At 41.3% G+C, this 19,622-nt stretch overlaps 1 protein-coding gene across 1 annotated transcript in view; it reads right to left on the reverse strand.

The window, feature by feature from the left end:
* Window positions 1-1,672: 1,672 nt before the first annotated feature.
* The window catches only part of exoc3l2b (exocyst complex component 3-like 2b), a 29,292-nt gene continuing 11,342 nt past the window's right edge, over window positions 1,673-19,622 (reverse strand). The window contains exons 4-13 of the mRNA XM_072692056.1: window positions 15,741-16,398; window positions 13,997-14,111; window positions 11,552-11,662; window positions 10,698-10,798; window positions 10,032-10,145; window positions 9,793-9,928; window positions 7,690-7,812; window positions 7,247-7,402; window positions 5,009-5,130; window positions 1,673-3,052 (exon numbers count right to left, since the gene is read on the reverse strand). Of these exons, the coding sequence (XP_072548157.1) occupies window positions 2,773-3,052; window positions 5,009-5,130; window positions 7,247-7,402; window positions 7,690-7,812; window positions 9,793-9,928; window positions 10,032-10,145; window positions 10,698-10,798; window positions 11,552-11,662; window positions 13,997-14,111; window positions 15,741-16,398 (1,916 nt within the window). The 3' untranslated portion in view covers window positions 1,673-2,772. The remainder of the gene's footprint in view (window positions 3,053-5,008; window positions 5,131-7,246; window positions 7,403-7,689; window positions 7,813-9,792; window positions 9,929-10,031; window positions 10,146-10,697; window positions 10,799-11,551; window positions 11,663-13,996; window positions 14,112-15,740; window positions 16,399-19,622) is intronic.

The following is a 19,622-nucleotide window of genomic DNA, read 5'->3' on the forward strand; positions in this document are numbered from 1 at the left end:
ATGTGTGTATTTGCAAAATGTGTACAACTACCTGCTTTATGCAGAGGGTGGTGCTGTTGTGCTGTGCTGTGAATTTCCTGTGACAGTCAGGAGTACAGCAGTAAAAAAAAGTTAACTGAGTTAACTGGTGGTACTTACCAGTCCTTACTGATTACTGTGTTGCCGCAACCAGGAGTTTTCTTACTGCATGTATTTTACTTTAGCAAGAGGTGAAACGTCCAGGCCAAAATGTTAGAGGGGCCTACTATATTCAAAGGGCCCATATCAGAAATATTTATAGTATTTAATATTTTCCTTGAGGTATCTGTTACTTTGCCTTTCAGATGGATATTAGATAAATGACTTCTGTTCTGCATTGTAGGGAAAAAACTCAGAGCTTAAATATGTAATTCATATATTCAGTATTAAAATTGTTATCGGTTGTTACACACGTTACATAAGAATGTATGACTGAAATGTATGAGTGAAAACAGTCCTTTAACAAACCTATGAACGGTGGGATCATAAATAATTAATAATGATGAGCTCTGCTCTGATTGGCTGGTAGCTCACACAGACCCGACACAGACACGCCAAGCATAATATTATGCATGCCAAGCATAATATTATAATATATAATATAAACACAATTATCCTATCTAGAAATCTGGTTGGCTACATTTAGCTTTTAGCCTAGCATTAACATGTGCTTGTGTTTGCTTCTGTGTCCAGCACTCTTGATGACCAGAACTAGTACTAGCCTTTTCTTTTACTCTTGGAAGACATCTCCTTGTCCAAAAAGCAACAGGTAACCACAGTTAACTTGATCAAGTATATCATTCATCCTGCAGATGTGGTACAGCAGCCTCAGGCAATGTTCACAGTAATTCAGTGATTTTGAGTATGGCATGATTGGTGGCACCAGTGTTTCTGAGTGTTTCTAGAGGCGCTGATATCCTGTGATCTCCTTTTATCACAGTCTCTAGAGTTTCATCAGAATGGTCTAATAAAGAAAAAGCATTCAATGAGATGGAAGCAGATGGAAGCACCTTGTTGACACGAGATGTCAACAAGGAATGGCCAGACTGTGAGCTGAGAGAAGGGTTACTGTAACTCAAATAACCATTGTTTGTACAATTGTGGTGAGCAGAAAGCATCACAGACTGCACAACCCATCGGACCTTGAGGCAGATGGGCTACAACAGCAGACTATATGTCGGGTCCCACATATAGTGGGAGAACAGAAAGCTGAGGCTGCAGGGGGCACAGAAACTCACCAAAACTGGACAGTTGAAGAAAAGTAGGCTGCACTGATGATGGCACACAGACGATAGGGCCAGAATTTGGCACCAGTAAAATAAATCCATGTACCCAACATGCCTCACGTCAACAGTCTGGGCTGGTGGAGGTGTTATAAAGTGTGGTTGATGTGGCTCAAGAGATAATACCGCTACCACACCATGTGGGAGACTGGAGTTTGATTCCCAGTCTGGCTGACTATGCTGCGCTACACCAATTAGAGTCCTTGGGCAAGACTGCTAACACTACATCGGCCCACCTCTGTAATACAAGTTACATTGTAAGTTGCTCTGGATAAAAGTGTCAGCTAAATACCATACATGTAAATGTTTTCTTAGCACACTTTGAGTCACATAGGTGTGATTTCATTAAAAAAGAAACGGTAGACAGTGAATTTAGCATCTTTCTCATTTATTATTATATGATTTAACAAATGTATAGGGGGTTTCTATGTCCAAAAGCAGAGATAATTCCAAAGAAAAGGCTTGTCTTATATCTTTAAATATACAGAGTACCCTAGAGCACATTGAAAAGATGAATCTATGATGCCTTTCGAAGTGTCTCTCCCACATCAACAATATGCAGACCAGTCAGAAGCTAGACAGATACGCCGACTGAAGTAGCCCAAAATTAATAGTGTTACACACAGTTCCTCTGGCCTTGAGAAAGGAAAGACATTTAGAAAACAAGACATTTGTGACAAAAAAGTGCTATCCAAACATTTTGGTCCATTAACTTGAACAGAAAGTCATTAAATGCATGTATTTATACTGTAAATGAAGGATATGGATAATTTGCAGTTGCACTGCTGAGTATCACACAAATGTGACAAATTGTGGTGCAATAAATAAAGTCTATCTGGCATCTGGTACATAAATAGTAGCCCTTGATTTGATTTTTTCCACAGGCAGATGTGAATTATATCATCGGTATTGCAAAACAAGTTCTTTTTATGATACTACAAGATGACTGCAGCATAAAATTATTCATTTAAATATGAGAAACATAATAACAGAGACCATAGATCATTGCATAGTACCTTAGATCAAGTATTAAATCACCATGTAACAATTAAACACAAAACAAGTTCAGTCCCATCAGTACTAGCATAAAGGCCAATATAGGAGATGGTCCAATTCATTCAGATTCGTCTCTCTAATTTTTTTTCTTCTAAACCATGTGATGGCTTCTATCAGTAGTTCTGAACTGTATTACAGGCCTAAGTACTTTGTTGATCCCAATACTAATATAAGCTAAATTAATACATTTTACACAGGTTGTAAAAATATTTTCCATTCAGGATCAGTCTAACAGCGCTAGAGAAGACATCCATTGAAATGTCGACATCAGCAGGAAGTCCTCTTGTATGGCTTGGCAAATGATACAGCTTGTTTTCGCATTCAAACCTGTGTCTGCTGACAGTCCTCACAGTTCATTACAGAGTCAGAACGACTCAGCAGGTTTTCTGAATGCGTAACATTCTTCCTTGGTGGGTTACAGCATGTCGTCCTGGATCTCCCTGGCTGGAGTGCTCCTGCGGTTTCTCCTCAGGCCTGAAAAGCATGAGGAAGCAGTGAGGGCAATGCGACTCAGGCCCACGTTCAGGCAGTGCACTTCCGATGTTACTGGCACGTCAGCGAACAGAGCGCGATCTCTGGACAGCCTTGAGAGACTGTCGCTGTTCTCAATGTCCTTCACGATGTTCAGGATCTCCTGCCTCTCCATCTGCCGAGTCATGCCTCGGATGTTCAGGATGGCAGACACGTGCTTCTTCCTATAGTAGGAAAAACAGGCATTATGTTTATTACCTTTGTTAGGGCACTGTTGTGTGTGTGTGTGTGTGTGTGTGTGTGTGTGTGTGTGTGGTATACCTATCAACAACCTATTAGCAACATTCATTGAGCATCTCTTGGATATCGTGAGGACATAATTAGCATAATTAATGCTGCAGTTTTTCAAAAATAAACTAGGACGCACTAGCTTGTGAGTCCACAACGGTGCCCTATTCACTACATAGTGCACTACACACATGCAAATCAAATCATTTAATGTCCTTCATGATAATTGAATTGTACAAGTTATTAACAGTTTATTATTAGGCCATCTTGGTTTGATTTGCTGTTATTGAAGTGCTGAACATCAGCTGTGTTCGATGTTTGCATTTGGATGGTTTTTCATGCCATATTTTGAAACACGTTTTGGATGGAAACCACTGTAGCAATCTAGCAACCCTATCTGCCACGCACTCTGAGCTCACACACATAACGCCATGTCCAAAGTAGTTCACTACCTTATTGAATTCTGTTTTCTATTTAGTGACCTGGATTTATAATCGGTCATTTCATGAAAAAATGTCTCCTCCTTTTTTGGAGGGAAGAAGGAGTGGACGTTTATTTGACAACTTAGCAGCTAACCCTAACCCTAAAAATGGCTTAATTATGGCAGCAAGTTATGGAGGACTGAAGCACTGAGCACTGGTGGCTCAGTGGTTAGAGCAGTGGGCTACTGATTATTGATGATTATGGGTTTGATACCTGGGCTCCACAGCAAGCTGCCACTGTTGGGCCCTTGAGAAAGGCCTTTCACTCTCTCTGCTTCTCTGGCGCTGCAGCAATGGCTGCCCACCGCTCCGGGCATGTGTGCTCACTGTCACTGTGTCACTAGTGAGTATGTGTGTGGATGGGTTAAAGGCCAAGGTCTGTGAATATGGTTATCTTGTCTTGAAGGCCAAAAAAAGGCAGTAATGGGGTCCTACAGGATAGCAGTTTGCTTACAGTGTTCTCTAAAGCTGTCGGAGCTTGACTCTTTAGTTACACAGTTGGGCTTGTGTTGCAACCAGTGGCACAGGGAACCTCAATTAAATAACAGCAAATTCTGGATGCACACATCACACTGTCTGTAATATAGCTGAAGATGGCAAAAAGATGGCTTGTTCAGTACAATTATGACCCAACACACACTCAACATTCACAATGGACTGCCACAAAGGTTTTGCCCTCATTGCCTGTACAATGCAGGGAAGATGGCCCAAGAATAGCTATTCACAGTAACTAATATTTTGACCAGGGGTGCCCAAACATTTGCATGCTACTGTTTGTAGATTAATAAATCCCCACCCTAATGCTTGATGCTTAACACCCCATGTTACAATCTGCCAGCATGTCTTGTGAATGAATATTAAAGAGCCCTACTGATTGTTTTTGTCTTTAAGTAGACAACAGCTAACCGTCTCTACCAATGGACGCTTGCAGCTGTAGACAATTTGAATGTGTGAAATGGAAAGTATGCACTACATATAGGTAACTCATTTGAGGTTTCCTGCTTTATTTAGCACACATTCCACAAAAGACTACTTCCTCAACTTTCTGGAGTCCTCAGGGACTTTTAAGCAGGCAACTGCTCTCTCCAGGTTAAGCCACATCCAGAGTATGTTAGGCCTGGGCAGGATGCCTGTATTTTTGCTTTGTCTTTGTCACAGCTCAGAGATGGACAAGTCCTCTTCTTTCATGTGAATCTGGGATAACCAAACAGAGTCCCATAAAAATCAGGAAGCCACTAAGGCCTTGTTTGCTTTCACAAGGCCCTCTTACGTCGTCTGGCTGAATGGATGGAGGTAGCTATGTTTTTTGCCAAATGACCTGAGATCCCTGCTTACTGACCTCAATCATATCAGGGTGTTGCACGGTGTCCCGGCTGTGTGCGACAGAGCAACTATCTGGAAACCACTCACCGTACATCAGGGAATTCCCGAACTAGGACTCCAACCTCTATTTGGATGGAAGGCGTGTCTTCTAGTAGGATAATCTCAGATATGTGGGGAATGGCGCTGTCTAGCCATGAGGCAGAGGACTCCTAAAGTTCAGAAGAAACAGGATGATGTTAATAAATAAATAAATAAATAAATACAGGTTTAACAACTTTTTACATACCAAAAGAATGTCGCTGTCTTGCAAAAGAGACAGCATGTTTATGTTTAGATATCTGGTCATTGTTCTTTATATTGTATCTAAAGTTAATGAGGATTGAACCAATAGAAATGCTCCAAACGACTTATATTGATTTACAGTTTAGGTTTTTTCCTTCTTCTGTCAAGTTACCATTTTAGAAATACAAAGCTTTTGTGGGACAGCGACGACTTCTTACTTCAACATAACATTTACTTTTCAATTAATTAATTAAGCAAGGTTAATGGGTTACTTTTGTCTGTGTACATAATCTAAGGAACAGGAGGATCCATAAACCATAAAAGCATGAAGTTTCATTTTATCAGGGGTGAGAGAATGTATTGGAGTGGTGGGAGCAGGAGTGTGTTGAGTTGGACTCATATGCTGAGTACTAAATCCCAAAAGTGTCCCTCTCTTTGGTCACAAAAGTCACGTCTTATTCGAGCATGCCTAGACCTAATGTCACCAATGTTCTCTCTCTGCAACCTTCAATACGAGCTTCTCACATGACAATCAGACACAAATCAGGTCATCTGGGCAGAACACAGACACAGCACCAGAATAATCTATTGTCAATTCATAGTCTGGAAAAACACTAGCCGGAGGATTCAGCAATGGAGCAAATGCTATTGTAAATCAGGTGACATATGTATGCCCACTTTATGAAGAGTGTTCATCCTGGCTCTGGGCTTGACCTTAGAGGTCGGCCATGGCTTCAAAGTCCCAGGGCAGGACGCTCCTCTGTAAACAAAGCCATCCTGTTGTCCACAAAGGTGACAAACGGATGTTTTAACTGGAGCAAGGAGCAGGAGCAGCACAGGCGAAGAGGGGAGAGCGAGGGGTCGGAGAGATGACCTCTGAAACCGAGGGTATTTCTGACTGTGCATCGGCATTAGTGTAGAAATGGTCTCAGAGGTTCACTACCTTTTAGAAGTTTAAATGGCAGGAAGCTGTAAAAACAGACATTTTAGATGTGTCTAGAATAATGAGTAAAGTTCTACCTAAAAAATAACGGCGAAAGCTACAGAACAGAAGATTAAGTTACAATCAAAGTTATAACCAGCATGAATTTATAATAAACACATATCCAGAAAGCCTCATGTTCAAATCTTCCTTGATCTTGTTAAGGCTTAAGATCTGACTTTAAGTCAAAAAACCTGACAAAAAATGACCTTCTATTTAAAAAGGTATTTACAGTTTAAGTACAGATATTTATCACTTAATAATCCTTGTTGGTCGCAACTTGAAACTATTAACATGACAACAAATGGGGCTCTCGAATGGCCCAGCTGTCTAAATGTTGGCCCTATCATCGGAAGATCACTGGTTGTCATGATGCCACAGCCATCCATGGATGGTAGAATGGCCCTTCCTCTCCCCACCATCACTGTTTAACGCTACCCAGCAGGGAAGCTGCCAGGGATTTTAGGCCCCATTAAAATCTATTACATTGGGTTCCACAACTCTAACAATTATACCAAAATTAATAAATAAATGGATCTTAGTTAATTAAATTTTAGCGTCCCTGTCAGTCACAGGCTCTTAGAATCGTCCTAACTTCCCTCCCCATATGGCGCCCCTGCTCCCAGTGCTGGTGTCTGTAGCTGATGCAACAGAACTGGCAGTTAGTGTTCTCCTCCAAGCGTGTTCAGCTGTCCAATGATGTTGCATTAGCGGCAGTTCGAAAAGATGTGGTTGCTGGCTTTATGTGACTCTAACGACTCACATTCTAGCCTCCACCCTCACAGCACTGGTAGAACTGTGTAAAAGGTGTGAAAGGAGGAATCCTAGCTTGAGGATGGATATTTCAAAGGTCTAAAATTGAGATCATAATTGGATTTTTTAAATTAGTGGTGGATTATTATCACACGTCTTACACAGACCAAACATGAACATACTATTGCAACAAACATTACTGTTTTCCTGATAATATGGAAGGTTCTCCTGTTTTGTGGGCACTGCCTCCATATCCTGCAGTGGTCACATTTTCCATATGGGAGAAAAAAAGCTGCCGTGTGACTCACCAAGTCTTTGAAAAGTGTTTTGAGGAGCTTGCCCTCGTCGCGGAGGCGGCCTGCCATCCTCTTCCTCATCTTGAGTGATGTGCAGATGATTCTGCCCCTCATAATAGCCCGAATGTATTCAGTCATCACCCGCCGATGGACTTCTCCCACCAGGACCTGCAAGGAGTCCGTCAACAACAATGCAGAACAAAGAGGCCTTAAAGTAACAGATTGGCAGCAAGTCAAATGTACACAATTTCCCTGTTTTAACCCACTAGCCCACGTCTGGCATTAGGCATGCTGCCAATGGGTTTACTCCCATTACTGCTTAGCTGCATTAACCTTATAGCTCCAATTGAAAACTATGGTAGCAAGACACCAAACAAGCGTCCACTAAAGTTTCATAGTGCAGTAGCAGCGCAAGTTTCAAGCGCAAAGTTCAAGTAGATAAAGTGTTTGTGGACCTGGTATGGTGGGCTGTCCATTCTCCTGAACTTCTTGAAGTGCTCCTTGATGTGGGATATGATCTGCTCAAAGGCTTCTGTGTTGCTCAGCCATTTCCTCTTCACCAGCTTGTCAAAGTAGGGCTAAGACAGTTGAGAGGGAAAAGGTGTATCAGCAATTGAAAAACAGCCACCGAACGAACCTTTCTGCTAGCGTTCAGGATGGGTGAGTTTTCATATCTAGAATTCCTAAGAGTGGAGTGGACTTCCTGTCAAAAAAACAACAACCTTTAGGAAAATCCATTTTTAGGCTGAAGAGAGGATGTTCAAAAACACTGTAGCCCACGGGGCCTGGCAATGCCCAGCTCGGCTGCGGGCGCTGAACGTAATGTGTGGCGTTCAGCCAAAAACATCTTGTTCAAATGTGTTTGTCACAACAAGCTATTTTTGTGGCGCGGCCCTGGCTTGTGTGCGAGCCAACATCCCTGAGAACAAACCGCGAAGGAAATACTGATAAGAAATTCTTAATGTTCTTGGACAGAGGCACATGACCAACAAGGGATCGGTACATAATGAATGAGTGTGTGGGTGGGTGTGTGTGTGCTGGTGACAGGTATTAAAGGCATTCCTTTCAAAGGGTCCAGAACAGTAAACTTTTTTAGTTTGGCATATTTGGAATAATGAGAGTTCAGTACATGGAACATACATACCGTGACCCTCAAACACTCTTCATTCAAAAGAACATCTGGTATGACCAAAACAGAACTGGAAAAAGGCCAATTCCCAACACCAAAACCCTTTTCATAACAGTCTTGACTCATTATATTTACAACCCCAAGATTGACACACACACACACAGCCCACAAGCGAAGGCCCTGCTCAGAGCTGGCGAAGTGATAAAACATATATCCAGGAGAATATGGTGTTGTTAATACTGGAGCAGCTCATCACCTTCAGACTTTGTTAATTAAGGGAATATGAGTTGCTAACTCAGCACACAATGAGATGGTGAGAGATAGTGAAGCAAATTGTGAAGCAAATGTCCACTCTCCTGAAAATAAACTGAACGACCTCAGCTGAATACCAAATGAGTGATGTGACACACATCAGAAGGAAAAGTACCTATGAAGTTTTTACCAATAAGACTTGAGAAACAACCTCAACACTCACTCCTGAACTCCCTTTGGCGAACCGTCAACTGAGCACCGTGCAGCTTAATTTAGGGTGTGTCAGTGTGTCTTTGCTATCATAACGACGGGAAAGGTACCCTTTGCGCAGCTAATAAGCCTCCTAATTATTCATGGGTGTGTTTTAGGCGTAACGTGCAATAAACCAATCAGCGTGTCACTTGCCCTTACACTTAAGAGGCAGGTGCGGTCTGACTTTGGCGGATTGCTGTTTCAATGTACATACACAGATTTGTATATTTTTGTATCGTCCATGCACCCTGTCTCATGTCTTGTCTGTGGATCTTGCACTATTGTATCATGTCCTACCTATTCTGCACTGGAGACTTAGCCTAACAGTGTTTCGTTGTACTAAACAACCCTATAATAAGTTTAATTAAATTCAATTGAGTTGAAAAAGTCAAACCCAGGGAAAGCAAGTTGGGGCAAGTCCAAAAGCTAACCCAAATACAGACTCTCCAGCTCTCCTGCTAACAGCACATTGAGCTGGGAGGACACAACAAGAGGACAGCAACTCTATCAGGAATAATCAGCTCAGGATAAATTTGTGTTTTTGTTACAGTGTTAAAATTCTGTGAACTTTGGCAGTGCTATAAACCAGCTAATAGAAGCAGAGCCTATTGTTTTGTTTTACAAGCCCTCTGTGAAAAGGAAGGAAAACAGTGTGTTTAATTCTGAGGCAAAATAACAGGGTTGTAAATAGGCTTGTTTAACAAAAAAATAACATTTTTCAAGCCAACCAAAGTCCAAATAATATTAAAATAATAAATACTGAATAAATGCATGCTTTGGCCCCTTTAAGGTTATTTCAAATATTCAGGAAAGGAATTTGGCACAAATTGTTTTACCAGTAATGCAATTACAGGAATGGTAGATTCTGTGTGAGTGAACTGGGCAAATATGTCCATGTGTGCTTGATTGTGAGTGACAGCCTCACCCTGATGTGCTCAAACAGCCGGTCGTTCAGCACTCTCACACTCAGGTTTACAATCCTGTCCAGGGCAGTATTGGCTCTACGACTGGAATCTTCGCTGACGGCAGGGTCACACTGTACACACCGCTCCACAAATCCCCTGTTTACAGTACACACACCCGCACATTTTGAGATAAACACACCTGAGCGTAAATATATAAACAAAGAACTTCGCAACTTCGCGAAACCTTGTGGAAACACACCTGAAGGGTGGGCAGCAGTTGGCCAAAGCGATGGTCTTGGCAACGTAACCATCTTCATTCTCCCCAGACTGACTCATAAGCCCTTCATGGAACATTTCCACCTTTCTCTGAAAGCTTTGAAACATAGAGCACAGAGTCACACGAGGTTCTCACAATCCTACCATCTACTTATTATAGTAATTACAAATATTATCCACTGACCACTTTATTAGAAACACTTCTTTTGTAAGTCAACCTTGCTGGTGCACACTTACAGACTGTAGCCCATTTGTTGATGCACAGTTCCTGTTTGTTTTCCACTAGCCCTTTATCAAATGTCAGTCTCTTACCACAGAATCATTACATTGATTTAATATTATTGTCCAGTGGTCTATTCTCAAGCCAGCAACATCACTGTGCCTGGCATATTCATATTATCCTGAACTGAAAAGTTGAGAATGACTTCCCACACAAATAATATTTGTTCAATTGTGTTCCTGTGGTCAGAAACTGACCACTAGTGAAAGGCTGTACAGGTCATAACAGGTACTGCATGACACATGAACGGCCAGGCTACAGGCTGTAACTGTACAACTGATAGGCAGGCAGACCTCATAAAATGGCCACAGAGTGGAAGTACAAGGTACCTTTCAGATGACGTGGATGGTGAGTGTATTGCTTTCTCACCTGTACAAGAAATCTGCAAGTCCATTAAGGCTGCACTGGGCAACTCGCGAGCCCAGATTCTGGTTTACTGCTGCAGATCTTTCTAGATCCTCCTGCAGCCTCTGTAATGAAATAAAGCACAATAATCACTTTTTCTCATGTTCTTGCTGATGCGCGTTGGTAGGGCCTATGACAATATTAACACTGTAAATGCCTCCACCTGAAACAGGACATATTAAATGATGGTATTGCATGAGTTTCAGGTCAGGAATAATATAATATATGAAAAACAAAAATTGTTAAATTGTAAACAATATACTTTATATAATTTTTCTAAAAATACAAAACTTTCATAAAATATATTAACTATATATAAAATATATTAAATAAAAATATACACCTTTCTTAATTATAAAATCATCATGATTTTTTCATATGCATTTTCAACACATTTATTTTGGATGAAAAGGTACTTCAAACATTTACACAGTAGATTTCATTATTTCAAAAAGTGGTGCGAGTGTTTAGTGATTCCCTATGAAGCCACTAGAGGCTAGCAATGAGCCTCCAAAAACAACAGTGATGTAATGGAAACCGGAGGACACTGGGAAGTTGTCATTTATTTTGGCTCTGCAAGAAGTCCATTCTTTCACCATGTTACACTGGGATGTGTGAATGCTGTTCAAAATACCCCAGCTATGTCCTCACAATGAACTTAGTTTTTAAAAGTCAAGGCTCATCTTAGTGGCAGTCCAAAAGAATAACACCACCACAATACCACAACAAGACAATTCATTTATGTTGGACTTCACTTTCTTATTTATGTCCTGTAGGCCTTTAAGAAACATCTGCAGTTGATTGGAGTAGATGCTGACCTGAATAACTGTGCAGGCCAGTGGGATCTGATATTCCTCAATGTGCAGCGTCTCCATCCATCTCTTCTCTTCCTCTTCCAACACTTGAGACAGCTCGTTGGTTACTTTCCCCTGGAGTGCAATAACAAATGTAATTAATTATAGAGTAATTGAATTAAATTGAATTATAGAGTAATTATAGAGTAATTAAATGGATCTTCTAAAATAATGCAAAGGTGTGCAGTTAAGGAGAGCTCTGCTTAGGGTAATAAAACATGTATGAGAAGGTAAACACAATCTTCATTTTTCAACATAAATATATCTCTGCATATGTCTTGTGGCCTGGCACAAAATGTTCTGAAACTCTGATGACATTGATACTGATATGAAAATCCTGGACAACAACAAATCTAACAAATTTAGTCTGAAACAGCTTTACCTGTAAATGTCTTTCTGTGGGGACGATATGTTTTTGGTAGTTTAAGCCTTTTAACTACAGTCATGTGAAAAGGTTAGAACAATGTAGGAAAAATGTAGGACACCCCCACATTTATTAATACTTCAAATGTCTAAAATGAGAATAAGGTGCAGCACATTAGCTACAGATGATAAGAACAGTCTGTCTTATTTAACCCTCAGACGTTTCGTTTGTTTCTGATAGGTAAAGTGGGTGTGATCACCATGGCAAGATCCAAAAAAAGCTTTCTTAGGCTATCAGAAAGATGGCTGTGTATGCATATGAGTCTGGGAAGGGATTTCAAAAGAACGCTTAGGAATCAGCCGTTTCACTGCAAAATAATTTACAAGTGCAACCACTGCCAACATAGCGAGGTCAGTCCAACAGCGGACCACAAAATGCGTAGGGAAGTCTCCAACAATTCTAAGGTTCTACAGGTTGCTCTTACCACAGCTGAAGTCAAAGTACAGCATCTACCATCAGAAAGAGACAACATATGTTTGATTTTTTTATGGGAGCTGTGCAACATTGTTGTCAAAAAATTATCAGAGCAAGACTAAAGTTCTCCAGAAAACACCTAGACCAACACCAGGACATCAGGGACAATGTGCTCTGGACAAATTAATCTAAAATTGAATTATTTGGACTTGGTAACAGAGGACATGTTTGCCCTAAACCAGACACAGCATACAAGAACCCATATCAACTGAGAAGTGTGGAAGTGGAAATGTCATGGTGTCATTGGGGCTGCTTTCTACAGTAGGGCCTGAAGAGCTCTCCAACATAGAATCCACTAAGAATTGTGAAAGAGGCCGGTAGATCATTGTAGGGAATGGCTATATATATATATATATATATATATATATATATATATATATATATATATATATATATATATATATAGAAAAGATAAAGGTTCATGGGGTGCCCTAACTTTTTCACATGACTGTATATTGGTGTTATATGTGCAGGCATATGTCACTTCCCTGTCATCTAAGCCACCACGCCCCACTTTTGGTTGAAACCCAATAGGAATGCTGACACCATATTGGAAATACTTCGCATTTCGCAAATCTAACAGTAAAAAAACCCAGTGTATGATTTCCTTTACTTTCCCAGAGAGCCAAGGAGAGCAAAAGGAGATTCTGTGGCTTCAGGCCATTTATAAAGAGGGTGTAAATGGTCAACTCTGAAACCCGAGACACTCATTATTACTTATTTCTGTCACAATTTGTATAAAATGCTGCTAATTGCTCACTGGCAACAACAAGACATCATTGTTTGCCACTGGATTTGGGCTCCTAACAGCTACACATTAGTAAGGTATTTTTACTTTATGATTTTAAATGGTCAAAATATTTACAGCTGGACTGCTTTCACCCAAAAAGGGACGGGCCAATTACGCAAGAGAACCCAAAGTACCCAGATGTGCTGTCAGTACACACTCTTGAAGTCAAAGTAGCAGGAACAGCATGTTCAGTATTAAGTAAAGATAAAGAGAGATAAAGAAAGGTTGCAAAATGGTCACGTAAAATGAATTATGACTGGTTTTGGTACATTAACCACAAACACGTCATGGACCTTAAGGAAAAGAGTATCACTGAGGAATAAAATGATTTAAAAAGAACAGCCTGTAAGGTAAACTCACTCACTCCTTGTTTCCAGGACATGCCTGTGGGTTATTGTGTCTACGCTATGGGCAGTGTACACAGGGTCTCATACCTGCATGAACTCACATTCAAGTTGCATAATTAGCTGAGGGGAAAAAAGCCTTGTTTTCAGAGCGACTCCTATTGTGTGGTGCTCATTGTGGACAGGAAAACCGTGAGTTGACCCTGAAATGCCGCACTCTAATTGGCTACACAGGTCGCAACGACCAGTCATCCCTCGGGCTGCACGGGAAGTGCCGTAGGTGCACCCTTTTCCGTCCACAGGGATGAGGAACACGGCACTAGAGAGTTGAGGACAGGGGGAAAATAAGGGGCAAAATTGGGGATTCGGACGCTTACCCTGACTGAATTTAGGCAGTCCAGCTCCAGCTTGTCCACGGTCTCTGTGGGCAGCAGCGGGTCGAGCTGAGAGCGGTTGATGGGCGATGTTATGCTCACTGTTCCAAGGACGTCTCTGCAGCAACAACAGGAAGAGTCACTCAAACAGTGCGTCTGGACCTCAGTCATAAGGAAACATTGAAATATGACGGGATAGGCGTGGGAGTGTGCTTTGAGACTCTTATCAACAAGAGGTTATCAATAATCATATTTACTAAAATTACTACTACAGGATGGCGCTGTAAATCACACAGCAAGTTGCCCAGGAACTATAGCTCAAAAGGGGTGACAACCATAAATGGAAGAGTTCTGCAAAAATCTAGTTCATTTACACAATTTTACCCCAACCCAAGCCAAACTTTGGTGTCCTTACTTCTGCACTGGAACTATGAAGCTAATATAGCTAAGAACTAATGGTTCACCAGTTAGCATAGTACAAACTGCATGCACACGATCCTTTAAACATTCAGGATTCAGGATATTGTTCTTAGCCATGCTATTCAAGCCTTTCAATTGAATATACACCATCATCAGACGATTTATTAAACCATTCAGAAAATAGTCTTTATAGGAAAGCTACACTAGACACCTTCTCATTAGTTGTTTCTTCTGAAATCAAGAGTATTAAAAAAGACTGATTAGTAAATTAACTGTCTCTACTGTGCAGGGAAGGCTTTCTACTAGATATTGGAGCATTGCTGTGAGGATCTCATTGCATTCAGCGACGAGAGCGTTAGAGAGGTCAGGATGTTGGATGATCACCATCCCAGCTTAATCCAAAATATTAATATATAAATATACAATATTTATCATTGCTGTGATAAATTATATCCCAATTTCCACAATATTGTGGATACTGTCCGTATCGCAAAGAACACTGTGAAGAAATATTCACTACACAGAGCAACTGAATTTATAATATTTGTACTAGTGATTATTAGTACTTATTAGATTATTATTATTTTATAATGGCCCTGTTTTTATTATAAATTTTAAAATATTTCTTTTATTTTGATAAATACAAGCCTAATTTGTATTATATCATATCCTGTGGTAAATGAGATTGCATAACTTAGTCTAACTTTGTCTATTCTATGCAGATTGCATAGAAGTCTACAACTATAGTCTATATAGAACCATTATACCGCTGCTGTCGCTCCATTTTTCTTTTTTTTTTTTGTTTTCTCCGTTGTTTAAACCCTGTAGCTACTCTGTACACTGTGTACGCTGGTTGTCCTTTCTTGGACCACTTTTGGTAGGTACTGACCACTACATACCTGCAAAACCCCACAAGACCTGACTGTCGTTTTGGAGATGTTCTTACACAGACTAGCCATCACAATTTGTCCCTACTCAATAACAGACTGTTCACTTATTGCCTAATATATCCTACTCCTTGACAGATGCAACTGTAGCTGAAGATAATCTATGTTTTTCAGTTTAAGTGTCAGAAACCATGTAAGCAAATCTATTTGGGAGTACTCAACAAGGTCTGCATGGCATTTGCATGATGCTAATTGGTGGACCATAAGGTTCTAATAGCTAAGTTAGCCTCCAGTACAAACGAAGCCTGGCTGAGCGACTTAACTGGGGGGAATTGTCTAAATTTGCTTACTGAATTTACTATTCCTTTAATGGAAACCTCTGACTAACCACTATAGTTATTTATTTAATCTACAGAAAGTAACCCAACATATTGCTTTACCTGTTGTAGATGTTGTAGAGCCAGTCTAGAAGAGAGTAGATGTCTGTAATCTGCAGTTCTCCGTTGGTGATGGCCTGCAGGCGTCGGGTTACGGCCTGGTGGTAGCTCTGAGCGTACACCTGGAAGGCATCATACTCCTCAGGGTACACGGACACCACGTTCCGGCGGGCAGCCCCCAGGTCCTCCACCATGTGACTCCTCAGTTTGTCCAGGTAAGCCGCTAGCTCGCCTGCCTGGATGTCTGCATGCTGGGGTAGATTTGCATCAGCAGCCTCAGTCACGGCCTCCTTCCAGCGCTTCTTCAGCTCCCTGGGCCGTGGCCCTCCTTGAACGGCCCCCTCACTCAATGCCCAGTCCCGGTCGACCTGCTCCTCCTGCTGCAGGACTTGCACCACTAGGCCCAGGTTGGGTCCGGCTGTAGTAGAGCGCAAGGACTCCCGGACCACATCCCACAGCTCCTTCTGCAGCGCCTCGTACAACAGCTCCACATCTTTGGCCTTGCGTCGGCTGCTGTCTTTGCTGGGGCTGGTAAGATCCTCGGGGGAATTTACACCTGCTGGTGAAGAGGACATCTCCATACACTCCTGTTCCAGCTCTAGGATGTGGGTGTCCGCCAGGAACAAGTCTCGCTTGGTCACTAGCTGAAGAATCTCCAACACTGAAGACGTCAGGGAGAGAAAGGGAGACAGAAAAGAAAGAAAATGAGGGATCTTTGCAAAATGCATGAACAAGAGCCTAGGAGCATATTTATCAACCTAGAACTGATGAGAAAAGCTTGACAGGGCTCTTTTAAAAAAGAAAGGTACCAAAAGTTTTATTGGAGCAATGCCATACACTAATCACCTTTGGTTTAATTAACCTTATTTTAGTAACCTTAGAATGCAAAAAGGGGGGTCAACCAAATAGGGTGTCATTTTTGAAATATTTTATCAGTCATTTACACAGATGCAGTCACTGAAGACACTCTCTCTGATTAAAAACTAGTCTTTTGTAGAGTTTTTCCCATGAAAGAGGATACCATGGCATCTGCTTTGATAAAAACCTCTCATTGTAACACATCTTTTAACGTGTTAAAATGCACCAAAGGCATATTTGTCACTTCGAGGGCAGTTCAGACAGACGAATCCAAATCCGTATCATTTTCCTTCTCCACGTTTTGTCATTGAACACATTATTGAGCTTCAGAGCATCTCCAGAGGCCTGTTGCTTTATACCCTTCCTAGTGCTGAATTTCAGGAGGCTCACCAGGGACCACATGGTGCCAAACGTAAATCTCTGCTGACAATTCTTACTGGAAAGAGAACAGTGGAGGTGGATGAATATGTCCAACTGGTTCAAGCAGCTTACAGCTAGAACACAGTATAGTGTCCAAGAAGATACATCATGTAGTTGAAGCATGAAGTGATTGATGTTTTAAACATCACCCACAGCGAATATCACTCAATCACGTTTAGGCACGACCATGGCCCTTTTCTATTGAAATATTTATTGTTTTCTCTAGAAATTATTATTTCTTTTAATTTTCTTAGGGAATGTATTACTTGTAATTTCTTAAAAACAGAAATACAATACACAAGGCTTTTCAACTTGTCAAGGACAATCCATGCACTTTTACAGTGCCATGAATTACAGTGATCTCACTGGTGCCTCTGATGTGGTCAATTGAGCACTTTTTACATTTGTAATAAAAATCACTGATGAAGTAGACCAGTTCCCCCTGAGATCAGTGGTAACACCCATTACATCATGCCTGACCTTCTCATTTAGGACAAGCAAATTTCTTTAGACAAGCAATTTGTTCTGAGTGCTCAATGACAGGACTTGACTCAGTCAGAGGTTTTCCCAAATGTGGTTGAGTTGGTTCACAAGGACAGACAAGAGGTAGCTGAGACATTCCACGTATGTCTGTTTTGGCCAATAAAATGCCTCTCCCTAAACGAAGTCTCATAGGACAAACAATTCAAATCTATTCAAATTGGAACATGGATTAGCCAAAACATTAACATGATTAATGAGAACGAGGTTCAGCCGCTCCTAGACCTTCACATTGATGGAGATATAATAAGTAACTCTGCAAATCACAAACTGGTGACTCAACTGAGTCAGCTGTGTGTGGGTAAAGGTGTAGGACAAGGGTCATCAATTCCGGACCTGGAGGGCCAGAGTCCAGCACAGTTTCCTACTCAAACACACCTGATTAACCTACAATTTCATAACAACCACTTGGAAACCCAACTGCATAGCGAACACCAAGCAATCACGTGGAACAACCACTGCCCCTAGAACTCCCAATGACCAGACGAAAAGGGCTTAACACTGGTCTCCTCTGAGACTTACAAAACCAGGCAGCACCTCTTGTCAACCTGCCGCTGACATACTCAGAGGAAAGCATTGGGTCTCCAGCTCCACCTGAGCAGGCCCACAGCTACCAGCTGCCAACATCTCTTAAGCACGATGAGGGGCAAGAATGCCTCTACCCTCCCAAAGAGAGCACTGCCAGAAGTGATAGCAGTAGTGCATTAGGAGTCCCTCCTTTAAGCTCAGTTTAAAATGTGAATCCCACTTTGAGAAGTTAAGGAAATGAGAGAAATTAGCCATGGTATTAGATCCAGACTACACTGGATGCGCTGTATATGTTATCTACAAACAAATCACCCTCTATTATGTACAGAAGAAAATATCGACACTGCTTTATATACTTGCCATTTATTTTTTATGGCCCAGATGTGTCAAAAATGAAATAAATGTCTGCGTAATACGCATAAGCCTGGCCTGCTGTTCCCTCAATATAATGTATCAGATTCCACACAGCATGTGCTGGACGTCTTATGTAATCTCTTTGTCCAGAAATACACAGGGCTGCCTGATTATATAGCATTCCCACTGTACCTTGGGGAACCTGGAAATGATGTCATTTCCCTACCTTATTCTAAGTCATTTGGAGACAAGCACTTTAAAAATCATTGGGTTTCAAGACAGGATTTATGTGATAGGTTTTCACTAGGGGGCATAATTTATTGCATGCAGATATATTATTTGACAATAAATGGAAAAATGTCATTTTTATGTTGAAATTACTGATTCACTATTTTCAGCTCATGCATATGCAGTCAGTAATGTTGGGCATTTCCATCCTTTTCAACTTACAGACTGTGTGAAATAATCTAAAACTCTATATCAAAGTTACTATTTGGTTGTTTTCAGACCATTAATTCCATATTAATGTGCAACAGTGAGTTTTCGCTGGAATATGTCTAGAACAAGTACTTAGGAGTTAAGTCACAAATCAGCTGTGAAAGCTGTGAAAGTTCTATCAGTTTTAATATACAGGGTTCCTCATATGGTTAAGCTGCCCATTCATTTCCTGTGAAAAAAAATATCCTCATTTCAGCAGAAAGGATGCGTGGAAGCTCGGCTGGCGCCCAGCTTATCCGTCCCTGTCCCATTCGAGGAAAGAGTGTGTGCCGATATGCCTACCACATACTGTCCCTCTTTGCCTCCTCCTAGCATCATAACAGCCCGAGCCGCTTTGCCAACCCATCGGAAGGAGGTCTAAATATATAATACAATACAGGCCTGCTGCTATCACAGAGGAGGAGGAGGAGGAGGACTTGGAAAAATGAGCATGGTCCCTGTTCTTGTGTCAAAACCTAAGAGCCACTTCCTTTGGTAGGTCCATCCGGCTGAAGACCTCTCCACCCAAGGCCAGAACGTAATTCCAGGGGTGAGACAGGATTGGAATGGGCACCAGTTTGAACACACGTCTGCTTCTCTCTCTCTCTCTCTCTCAGCCTGATCCTGATCTCTGCTACGCAGAAACCTGTGAAGTATGCCCTTGAAACCACATTGAGTCTTAATTGCCAGATGTTGAGAGCTGTGCTG

This window comes from Salminus brasiliensis, chromosome 11 (genome assembly GCF_030463535.1).
Source record: "Salminus brasiliensis chromosome 11, fSalBra1.hap2, whole genome shotgun sequence".
NCBI lineage: Eukaryota > Metazoa > Chordata > Actinopteri > Characiformes > Bryconidae > Salminus > Salminus brasiliensis.